Source organism: Meriones unguiculatus, chromosome 18, assembly GCF_030254825.1.
Source record: "Meriones unguiculatus strain TT.TT164.6M chromosome 18, Bangor_MerUng_6.1, whole genome shotgun sequence".
Classification (NCBI taxonomy): Eukaryota; Metazoa; Chordata; class Mammalia; order Rodentia; family Muridae; genus Meriones; species Meriones unguiculatus.
The window spans coordinates 54,605,718-54,617,823 of NC_083365.1; the positions used below are offsets into that span (position 1 = coordinate 54,605,718).

The following is a 12,106-nucleotide window of genomic DNA, read 5'->3' on the forward strand; positions in this document are numbered from 1 at the left end:
GTTTCAGCCCTGGCTATTTCTCATCCATTTCTCATCTTATTTGGACCTCAAAACCCAAGGCACATGGAGGCAAGGAGTTATGAATAAGGACAGCTAGTTTCTAAACTGGCAGCACATATCCCCGTGGTGCCCACTGGTGACTTAGATGAATGCATCCAAGTGGGTTCCCACTCAGCTGTTACAGAATAGGTGGCCTATTTATTTTAGTGTGTTTTATCCCAAACAAGGGCTTGTGGATGACAACATTTGCCTTTCGTAAAATCATGGATTTATTCCTGGCTGCAGCTATATGTGATGTGGAAAGAGTTATTTAAAAAAATGGGGGGGGGGGGGAGAGCCAAACTTTACAGTCATGCCCGTTTTTTTAAAGTTTAATGTCTGCAAGAGAACTTCCTGCTTCAAAATGATGGCTGAAAAAGGTTGAATTTAGGGGCTGGGGAAAGGGCTCAGTTGCTGAGGTGCTTGTCATGCATCAGGTCCTGAGTTAGGGTCCCCAGCACACACATGGACACTGGGTCTATGTCTGTAACTCCAAGGCCAGAGAAGCCAAAGCCCTGGGGCCAAGACCTATGGATCCCTAAAGCTCACTAGGCAGCTTGCCTAGGCATGACTGAGGCCCAGTGAGAATCATTGTCTCAAGAATTAAGGTGCAGGGTGACTGAACAATCAGACACTGATGTTTGGCAGGTGCACAGATGGGCCCACATGCACACAAAGCTGAATTGTTTCACCCCTTTTGCTCGGAAGGGGTGGCTCAGCTACGGGCCAGGGGAGAAGGGCCAAAATCAGAATGAAAAGTCTGATTCAACATTTACGAGGTACCTTCAGCCAATCTTGATACTTGTTCTTTCTGTCTGAATGCCTCATCACACTCATAAGTGAGAAGATAAGGGCTGTTTCAGTAGACAAGAAGTCCCCCCCCAACATTTGTATTGATTATTTGGGAATTTCACATAATTTCCCATAACACTCACGCTCAGGTCCTTAATCACTGTGCTGCATTCATACAATAAATTATATATATATATAATGTGTATTTGTGTATCACTATAAGTGACATGAATTAGTCATATGATGTCACTGTCTTTTTTAATATCCTAAGAAGAGTAAAATGTGATTTAGTTGAGACCTGTTATCGGGAGAGTGAGCCGAACCCTTACACTAGCCATCTGTGTGTCAGCTTGAACAACTTGTAATTATTTTCTTCTTCTTTTTAGGGCAGTTCCCCTACGCTGGTGCCCTCTGTCTGACTGCAGCAGCAAAGCTGTGCTGGTCTTCTCACCCATTAGATACTTGTTTCACTGTTCCCTTTTTAGATGGCTGAGAGTAGTGCTCCCAGCAGCGGACAAGCTCCTAGTGCCATTAGTGGGAGTTGTATACAGTGTTTAAAGAGACAGCATCATCTAAGTGGTATTTGTAGTGGTCAGTGAGAGGGATAAGGAAGAGAAATTAAAAGATTATCTTTGGTGGCCTCCACTGAGCTCCATTCACTAATTGTCAGACAGCTGTACATTTCACATTTTCTCAGCCACTTTGAAAAACCCTGACAGTACTTTTAACATCCAGAATAATGTACGTATTCCAGAATTAGCCTAACTGAACTCTTACATGTCACTCAAGAGTCAGCTGGCCTGGCTAGGTGATTTTTTTTTTTATGCACCGTGATCCAAAAGCCTGGTCTTACTCCTCTCACTGAGAAAGTGAATCAACACCATTTGCTTTCCTGAAACTCCTGGTTATATTTACGTAACATGTTAGAGCATAGACGTTTTCTTGGTAACCTTCTTTCCACTTCCATTGGTTTACAGAACGATAAATAGGGAAACTTTGTAAGCTTTGACGTCATATTTTCTTATGGAAATGGCATTAGAAAACATTCTGCCAGTTAAGCCAAGTATTTATTCAGTACCTGCTTGTACAAGGGGCTGGTACTATCTGTGATAATTGAGATGGGCTGTTTTGGTGTTTACCTGTAAGAACTGATAATTGGGGCTGGAGAGATGGCTCAGCAGTTAAGAACACTGGCTGCCCTTCCGAGGAACCCAGGTTCAATTCCCAGCACCCACATAGCTTCTCATAACTGTCTGTAATAACTGTCATAACTAGTTCCAGGGGGCCCGACACCTTCACACAGATATACATGCAGGCTAAACACCAATGCACATAAAATAAAAATGAATTAACTATTAAAACTGATAATCTAGCCAGGTAGCCAATATGTATCTAGATAGCTGTGAGGGTACCTGGTAACCAACCAGGAAGACTGATGTGTTCAGGAAAAGCTTCCCAGAGGTGGGGACATTTAGGCTGCATTCTGTGGGGACCAAAGGGCTTGGAGGTACTGGTGTAGAGTGACATGTGATAGGATGCCAAACAGCTAGGGCAGCATCAAAAGCATGTGAGGACATTTTTAGAGTCCATGCCAAGTACCATGAAGAGTAAACGTTCATAAAACAAAACAGCTCATAAAATACTCTGATAGCAAAAGCCTCAGAGACAATATTTAGCCAAGGCAGCAGGTATATTTTTATCATAATTCTCAGACATTCGGTTAATTATCTACCAGGTAAATCTCTCCAGTAGAGTCAAAGTGAGGCTCAAGAGAAATGAGATATTTAGAGTACACAGAGAAACATAGCTATGCTTGGAGGGTTTCATGGTGATGGGAGCATCATAGTGTGGGAGATGATTTTTGTGCATGGTTTTAGAGTACTAAAATAGTTAAAGTAATCGAAATGTCTGACTGTGGAAAATGGTTAGGTTTTGACAGGTGGTTGTTGTTTTTGAGACAGGGTCTCACCATATAGCCGTACTGGCCTGGAAGTCACTCTGTGGACCAGAAAGGCTTTAATTCGGATAGATCTGTCTACCTCTGCCTCCAGAGTACTAGGATTACAGGCATGTGCCACTACTACTATGCCTGGCTTTGACGGAGCTCTTTATTTTAATGTATATACTTTTAATTTTTTACATTAATTACAGTTTATTTACTTTGTATCCCAGCTGTAGTCCCCTCCCTCATTCCCTTCCAATCCCATCCTCCCTCCCTCGTCTCCTCCCTGCCCTTCTCTAAGTCCACTGATCCAACTTCTATCCAACCCTAGTTTATCAGGTCTCTTGATAGAGCTCTTTAAATGCAGTATTGTGAAGCCTTTCAGTTTTCAACATTGACAGTGTGTGTGTGTGTGTGTGTGTGTACATGAATATGCACTCACATTAGGATCAAACGAGGGCCTTGCCTGTGCTAGGCAAGAGAGCTCTACACTGACCTACATCCTTAGCCCTGTTTTCTTAGACTTAGACTTATGTATATATGCAGGAAGAAAATGAGATTCATTTGTGCTTATAATCAGCAGCACCAGTGTATCATTTCTTAGCTAGAATTGTAGGGCACGTTCCCTTTGATGACCTCAAACAATTTTAGATGTGCATTTTATAGATCTGCACTGAAAACACTCAAAGCAGGAGGCCCTGCTAAAAGTAAAGTTCTTTATGTTGCACATATGAAGAGGTTGTAGTTCTCTGAGACTCTTTGTTTTGTTTCTGAGATAGAGCCTTGTGTAGTCCTAGCCAGCACCTGTGTCAGTGGTTTCAACCTTGACCTCCTGATTATCTGCAGACACTCTTGAGTGCTAGGCTTGAGGGCGATTGCCACCAACCACACCCAGCTTATAGATGAATTTTTAAAACTCATAGTCTTTTTTAGTAGTGGAGATCAAACCTGGGGCCTCATGAATCCTAGGCAAGTGCCTGCAATTGAGCTGCACCCCAACTGCTCCCATCACAGATATTTTAAGTAAGACTTCGTACAGAGGAGACACTGCACGTGCTAAGAGGGTCTTGCCGGTGTTCTTTGTAGGTCACAGGAGGTTCCAGCGGCATCGGGAAGTGCATTGCTATTGAATGCTACAAACAAGGAGCGTTTATAACTCTGGTTGCTCGAAATGAGGTAAGCGTTTGGGAGTCGTTGTGACTGACTTACTAATGCAGTAAAGTCCAAGAGACTGTCTTGGTGCTCACACCCATGTTGGAATGCCTTCCTTCCTCTTCTTCCCTGATCTGCGGTGTTACTTCTGGACTCTTGGTTCTTCCTTGTATTGAGGCCAAGGGCTTCTCTGCTAAAGTTGCATCAGCTCAGCAGCTACTTACCATTAATGTGTCAGGCACTATTGTTCTAGATAGTGCAGGGTTTGAGGGGAGGCTGAAGGCATTGTTAGATAATCCCTTAACACACACCTGGCTGAAGGCAAACAGATGTGCTGGCAGCAGCTTAGAAGCCGAGGAATGATGTGTGGGTGTTTTATCTGTTGTTTTTCTCTGTGATTTGCTTATGATAGGCATCTTTGGTGGCGTCCACAAGCTCCGGGGGAGTTTCATCCCTCCCTCTATGTATAGCAAAGTAGTTTTTTCTGTGTAACCAATCCAGGGGTCTGTTTTTCTTGATGCTGGAGTCTGTAGTCTTGCCAAAGGTGCTTTCAGAGCATAAAGCAGTGAGTGCAGCCCTTTTCCTCTTCAGGGGCTGGGGTGGTGCCCGTAGCTGTATGGTCAGAGGATGGGGGCTCCCTTGTCAGATGTTTTGCTGAAAGAAGAGGGCCTCAGAGTGTGGTTGGGGGGTCCATTGATTACTTAGGGTGCATGAACCAATTCCACATAGAACTCTGCATGAAGGTACCTGCGTAGAGCCCTAGCCCAGGGAGGTGGAGGCAGAGAGATCAGAAGTTCAAGGTCATCCTCTACTATTTGGCTAATCAGAGGCTAGCCTGGCTTATGTTTCACCCTGTCTTCAGGGAAAGGGAAGAGAAAGAAAACAAGATGTGCTTGGGGGTTAACTGTCTAGGTAGGGTGGTTAGTTGAAAAGGGCCTAGTGGGGAAAGCAGGCTAGAAAGGTTCCCTGGAGAAAACGTAAAAATAATGACCCAGAATTGGGCTAAAATATTCATAATTTCTTTTAAAAACAAGAAAGGGCTGGGCTAGGTTGTACATGATTTAAAGTCACCCACCAAGAATGGAAACACAGGTTTAGTAAAATGGTACTTTATGAATTTTTAGCAAGGCTGGAATTTGACATGAGACCAGTGAGTGAGCAGGTGGGAGGCTGGCATCACAGCTGGCAGGAGTTCACTCGGGGCCATGTTTGAGTGAGTATACAATAGAGAGCTTTCTGGCATAAAGACGTTCTTTAGTTTCTCATGTAACACTTTATTGCAGTCTTGGCAACATCAGGTGCTGTGTATCTGTGTGCGTTCAGTAGGAATGCATTGTTTTGTCATGGGCATTCACTTTTGCAAACCGTAGTTACCCTTTGAGGATACCTGCCCCCTCATCCGTCCACCCCTTGATGAGACAAAGTCTCTTGTATCACAGACTGGGCTGGAACTCTGTAGCAGAGGATGACCTTGCTGGACTCCTGATTGTCCCATCCCTACGTCCTGTGTGCCTCAAGGCTTGGGTTTTAGCTTCGCTTAGGATTGAACCCACGGCTTCATGCTTTTTGGGATCCTCTCCTTTGTTCTTTTACAGTTCTCAGATTTTATTTAAATTTATGACAAATTAAGGTTCCATAATCTTGAATCTGTCTTCTTGAAAATAAGCAAAACAAAATGGAGTGCTTGGAAAAACTGTGCAATTATCTGGGTAGCTTTTGAAGTTCTGAGGAGTATTTTTGAAAGTAGCCAGACGTAGATTTAATTTTTACTCCAGTTTTCATAGGAAGGGAGAAAATTGCTGATGTTATCTTCAAAGCCCCCTGTCATGTGGAATCTCACACCTTTAGCTTTCCAGAACGTTGTGTGGCCGTGTGCTTCTTCTGTGTCACTGCTGACTACTGCCGCATGAACATGTCTGTTAGCGGCGAGAGGTTGACAGTCAACATGAGTGCTGTTAAAAGAAGGTTGAGGTTCTTTTGTTTTTCTTTCATCTCTCTGCAGTGAATTTAAAAATGTGCTGTGACTTAGCTGTAATCTCCCATATTTTGCCTCTTCCCCAAACCCATGTTAGCTACTTTAAGTTCTGTTTTATAACATTCAGTCTTTGTTCAAACAGTTGCTTTTTCTGTTCTTTTTAGCAAATGCAGACAGATGTAATTTTCTGTATTGCTTTTAGGACAAGCTGCTGCAGGCGAAGAAAGAAATTGAAAAGCACTCTATTAATGATAAACAGGTAAGGGGGAGCTTTAGGATGCATTGCCTAGCCTGATTGACACACAGTTGTCTAAAGGGGAGAAAGGATGTTACTTCCACTGCAAATAGATCACTGAAGGCATTTATGATTTTCACAATTAAAGTACACTTAAGGATACTTTTAAAAGATGAAATTATTTGAAATGACTGGACTCAGGTCAGTACAAAAACCAAAAGTTATGACTATTGTGCATACCTAAAAATGGCCAAGCAGTGCTATATGAGAACATGATTTCATTTTAGTTATTTAAAAACAAAACAACTTACGCACCTACTTAGGTGTAAAGGACCCTTGAAAAGACGTTAGGTTGTGTATTTTGGGGTACTGAAGTGATATATACAATGTAATATATTTTAGTGTACAACTCAATGACAGGTGCATCATCTAATGAAAGAAATGAATTTGATGGTGTGTCTGACCCCTTTCTCCAGCCCTGTCTAGTATAGCCTCTTGCTGCTAGAGGCCACCTCAAACATGACTCTGATGTTGCTGCCTCTTTGCTTTTCCTTAAAATTTTACAATGTGTGGTAGTGTGCATGTCCCTAAAGATTATCTTGTGTGAGTATATGCATGCGCCTTTGGATGTACAACTGTGTTGAAATGCATGTGCATACATGTAGGCAGTTTTGGAAGCCACGGATCAGCATCGGATGTCTTCTTTAATCTCTCCCCGTCTATTTTTTGAGACAGGGTCTTTCGATAAGCCTGCAGCTCATGAATCCAGCTACCCTTGCTGGCCCCTTCAGTTGTCTACAGCCCCAGCACTGACACTCCCCGGGTGCTGGGGATCCAAACTCGGTTCTCACACTTGCGTAACTAGCTCTTTGCCAGCCAGCCATCTCAGCACTCAGTAGCACACCTGTGTGTATTTAAATTTGAAAGTTCTGTATCTATTTCAACTCTGACATTCTTCGTATTTTCCAAAGCTGCCTTAATGAGACTGTTGACACAGTGTGCTGTTGCTCCGTTTAAGATGCACATTTCCTGGGTTTTCACACAGTTGTGCAACCATAACCACAGTTTTGGAATCATCCCAACATCAAAGATTCCAGACTGCCATTCGCAGCCACTCCCTGTTTCTGTCCTGCTTCTCCTAGACTTAGGCAAGTACTGAGAGAAACTTAATAGTTTGAGGGATTAATGGGACATTTTTATGCAGTGTACTGCAGCTTTATTTCTTCATTCTATATTATTTTAAAAACTCATCTGTGCTGCTGAATAAAATAGCTCGTGTTTTTGCTTTTCTTGAAATGGTTCTTTCTGTGGCTGTGCTATTCAGCTAGGCTCAAATCCCAGGGCTCAAATGATTCTCCATCTCAGCCTCCTAACAATATGACAGTAGGTCTCCATCACTGTATCCACTTTCTCTTAATTTTAATGTAATGTTTTATGTAGTTTTATGCATAAACTGCTTTTACTTAACCTGCACTGTAATTGGTAGCTATTTAATTTGCTTCCACATTTTTTTGTTTGTTTGTTGCTTGTTGCTGTCGTGGCAGGTTTTCAGTGTGGTCTCTTTGTGCACATGCTCAAAAGTGACTCTTGCTTAGAGGCCTTGGACAAGGCAAAGCAAAGGTGCTCATCTCTTAATGGATGGGAAGTGGGGGTTGGGTAATTTCCTCAATGTCTTCTGTACCCTTCAAGGGCACACCTCAGTGGCCTAACTTTTTTTTATTAGGCCCCACCTTTTAAAGTTCCACCACTTGCCAATAATGCAACTGTACCAAGCCTTTAGCTCATTGCCCTGGCGATACAAATTTTAGTGCCCGACTTTCCAGTGCCTTCCTGTTTACTCCAGCCCCCGTCACCATGTCTCTTGCCACAGCCCTTGTTGTCATCCTATTTTGTAGGAGTGTTCTTCCGTCTGCTAGCAGTGGGTTTCAAACAGTGAGATCATATGTCTAAATTTGGCCTTTGTTATTAGAAAGAATTGGTTTTTATTTGTAAGAATATGTTTTACAGTGTTGATGGACTAAGCATTTTGGCGTGCATTTGTAATCCTTTTTTTTTTGGTGTATGTGAGCATTCTATTTGTGTATATGCCTGTGTGACAAGAGAGCATCAGACAGAATAGAACATCAGCTCCCATTACAGGTGGTTATGAAGCCAGCATGCTTGGGTGCTGGGAATTGAACTCAGGACCTCTGGAAGAACAACCAGTGCTCTTAACCACTGAGCCATCTCTCCAGCCCACACTTGTAATCTTTGTGATCTCAGGATTTAGGAGGCTGGAATGGGGATGGCTGTGAGTCCCAAGCTATCCTAGACTATATGCTAAGTTCAAGACCAGCTCAGACTATGTAATAAGACCTTGTCTCAAGCAAAACAAAACAGCAAAAAAATAAGCACAACAAAACAAATTAGTTTTGGCAGCTGCATCTCCAGTATTATTTTTTATAGTTACTTTGTGTGTATGTGTGTGTGATGTGTGTATGTGATGAGTATAGGTTAGAACAACTCGAGGATGTCAGTTCTGTGCTCCTACGATGTGAGTCCCAGGGATAGAATTCAGGTTACCAGGTGTGGCGGTGAGCACCTTTACCTGGTGAGCTGTTTGCAGGCCCTGACCCTCCCTCTTCCTTCTTTCCTCTTTTTCACAGGTGGTGCTGTGTATTTCAGTTGATGTATCTCAAGACTATAACCAAGTAGAGAATGTCATAAAACAGGTAAGAGGTCAAAAGACTGGGGTGGTTTCAGCTCACTGCTTGACTTTGATTGGTTCTTGCTACTTTGCTATGTGGCTTGGAGTTAGCAACTCCTCTCTATAGTTTCAGTGGTTCAATGGACTTTATTTATTGACCTTGTTTTACTGCATGGTGAATCTTCATTCTCTCATGCAGTGTTTGGAACAGTATGTAACGTTCTGGACTATTTTCCAGGCACAAGAGAAGCTGGGTCCTGTGGACATGCTGGTCAACTGTGCAGGAACGTCTGTGGCAGGCAAGTTTGAAGAAATGGAAGTTAGTTCTTTTGAGGTGAGTAACAGTGCTCATCTTGAATCAAGATGAAGTATCCTCTATTTTAAAACAGGCTTGCCAAGAATCTCAGCTTCAGTGCTGAGGAAATGGACCAAAGCATTTTGTGGTTGGCCATACATCAGTCTTGTTTTTAGTGCCCTCTTAAGCTTTCATCGGGATAATGGGTTTTGAAAGCTCAACTCTGCAGTTAAATTACTCTCTTTTCTTATAGAAAATGAGACTGCCTTCTCATAGGCTATAGGAAGCACCATGCACTCATAGATGCACTCAAGGCTTGCAGGAGAATCAGAGGGTAGCAGAAGGCAGAATGGTGGAACCTGAGTGTTTGAGGTTCACTTTTCAGCTTGGAATACAAGAAGGTTGTCTATCCTTATGCATGTTCAACTGGAAAGGATGGAGGCAAGATTTGAAAGATGATGTCAACAGCAATGCAAATAACCAATTTGGAAAATAATTGTTGTGAAGTAATAAATCAAAAGTTTGGGGGTAGCCAGAAACAGAGGATGGGTGTATGCATATGCACATTTGTGTGTGTGTTTATCTGATTTGTGAGTATGTGTGTGTTTATGCCTAAGATGAATGCTGAGCCCCCGGGCAGTAAGGCGTGGCTGTGGAGCAGGAGGAACGGGATGTTCATATTTGAGTCTAACAGCCATGTCAGTATACCCATGTAGGTGTTTTATGAAGCTCTGAATAAAATAGCAACTAAGTGCGCAAACCTGGGTGAGAGTTTGATGGGGTCACTGAAGAGGAGACACAGCTTAACTGCTGCAGGGGTTCAGTGGGTGCCATGTGGCTTCTTCGGGAGACATTCCTGTCATTGTGCCCACTTCCTTCTGGCCTTTGTTCTGATGTCCTTTGCCCTCAGCTGATTCTGTCATCCTTCCCTATAATAAATCCTCTTCAAGATTCCCACTTTATGCTGAGGTCTTTGGGTCTGGGATGGTCCCCAAAGATCCCGTATCTTTTTCTTCATTTCTCTGTTTAATGGCTTTCTTCCCACTCTCTTGGAACTGTACCTTACCTTTATCCGTGCTGTGAATGTTGACTCTTCGTTCTGTCATAATCGCTCTTCCAAATATGTATTTGTTTCTGCTGAGAGGCTGAGAGGCTGGTGTTGTGTTTTGTGTTAGAGGCTTTACTGGTTGCTGGTCCTCACCTGTGTTTTCACGTTGTATTCAGTGGAGGGCTCTGTGTTTGTGAGTGGAGCCATTTGCTTTTGGCTCTATGTAAGAGTGATAGTTTGGATCATGTCTTAGCTTTGTGGTCATATCCTAGGTCTTTTTTATTGCATTTATCCAAAGCTCCAGAAAATGATCTAGGCCTCTTCCTAGGAAATGTATACATGCCCTAGTGTTAGAGTGGAGGCTACATTCAGTGTCCAGACAGATACTCTAGGAAAATTAAGGCCTAACTCACTTTATATATGTCAGTACTTCTAGAAATTCTGTCTACCGTCAGGCAGGCTACCACTAAGACCTAACTAATTTTTGTTGTTGTCTTATGTCACATTTTGAAAGGTGAGCTGAATTTCTCATAAAATAAAATGAGGTATGTTTGTTTCAGACACCATATCACTGCACATCATTCTGTCCTCAGCCTCACTTCTGCCTCAGCTTCCTAGGTATTGGGATCACAAGTCTCTGTCACCATGCCTGGCACATTGTCTAGTGTAGAGTGAACCATTAAGAGGTGTTTAGGTATATTGTGATGCTGTGTAACTATCTAATTCCAAAACATTTTCATCTCCCCAGAGGGATACCCTACACTTTAGTCAGTATCTCCCATCTCCCCTGGCATCCACTAATCTATGTTTGTCTTGCTGAATAATAGGGTTATGTGATGTATACCCTCTTGGGTCTGGCTTCTTTTGCATAGTGTAACACTCCAGCTCGCTTAACACTGTAGTGCCCATCAGTGCCTTATTTTTCTGGGTTGGTAATGGTCCCATTGAGTGGGAATACTGCATTGTGTTTGTCTGTTTATCATCAGTGAATATTTGGACTGTTTTGCCCCACCCAGCTCTATCCCAGAAGCTTTTGGTATCATTTGAGCCCTTGGGGCTTGTGAGGTACAATTCTGCCTTTTAGTTTCTCTGTTGGCTTTCAACATTCAGTTTCTATGTCTTGCCAAATGTGTTATGACTTGTTATTTGTTTTCCAGCTTTCAAAATGTTGTTGCTTTTCCTTTCATTTTTATTTTCTTCTCTTAAACTGGGGGTTGGGAGCCTGGCTCTAGGCTGGGCATAGTGGCTTATGCCTAATTCTTGCAAAACTGAGGCAGGAGAATAAGCATTAGTTTGAGGCCAGCCTGGGTATGAAGTGAGTTTAAGGCCAGCATAAGCTACAATATGAGACCATACCTCCAAAACAGACAAATGAACATATTCTTTCCTGGTGTTTTAGTCCTGAGGGCTGAGGTAAATACGGGGCTCTATTCTTCCTCAGATACTTTTGGGGGCTTCTTATGACTTAAGCAATTATCATGAGGGGATGGAGAGATGGCCCAGTGCCTAAGAGTGCTCTCTGCTCATGCAGAGGAGCCAGGTTCAGTTCCCAACATTATGAGAGCTCACATCTGTAATTCCAGTGCCAAGGGACTGCGTGCACCAGTGGCACCACATACACCCACACAAGCCACCTGTAGACATAAAATAAAAATTTAAAGATTAAAACAACATAGTGATATTAAAACATTCTGGGGGCAGGGGTGGAAGAAGGAATCCTGGCTTTCAAACACAATATTTCTGCTTTTCTTTGCTTTTGCAAAATAATATAATGAAAATTGTCTGTACATATCCTGCCTTCTACGTTTTAAAAACTCAGAACCTAAATCTTTTCCCTCAGTCCTGTGTTTTCAGGCCTCATTTCTTAAAAGTTTCTTAATATTCTATGACATTGTCATCTTGGTTTATATGTATGTCTTACACTGGCTGTTGAGCATTGCAG

The 12,106-nt window shown here is 42.6% G+C and overlaps 1 protein-coding gene across 1 annotated transcript in view; it reads left to right on the forward strand.

Moving 5' to 3' along the window:
• Kdsr (3-ketodihydrosphingosine reductase) overlaps positions 1-12,106 on the forward strand; it is a 35,417-nt gene that overhangs the window by 1,068 nt on the left and 22,243 nt on the right. The window contains exons 2-5 of the mRNA XM_021652410.2: positions 3,860-3,949; positions 6,103-6,159; positions 8,781-8,846; positions 9,060-9,155. Of these exons, the coding sequence (XP_021508085.1) occupies positions 3,860-3,949; positions 6,103-6,159; positions 8,781-8,846; positions 9,060-9,155 (309 nt within the window). The remainder of the gene's footprint in view (positions 1-3,859; positions 3,950-6,102; positions 6,160-8,780; positions 8,847-9,059; positions 9,156-12,106) is intronic.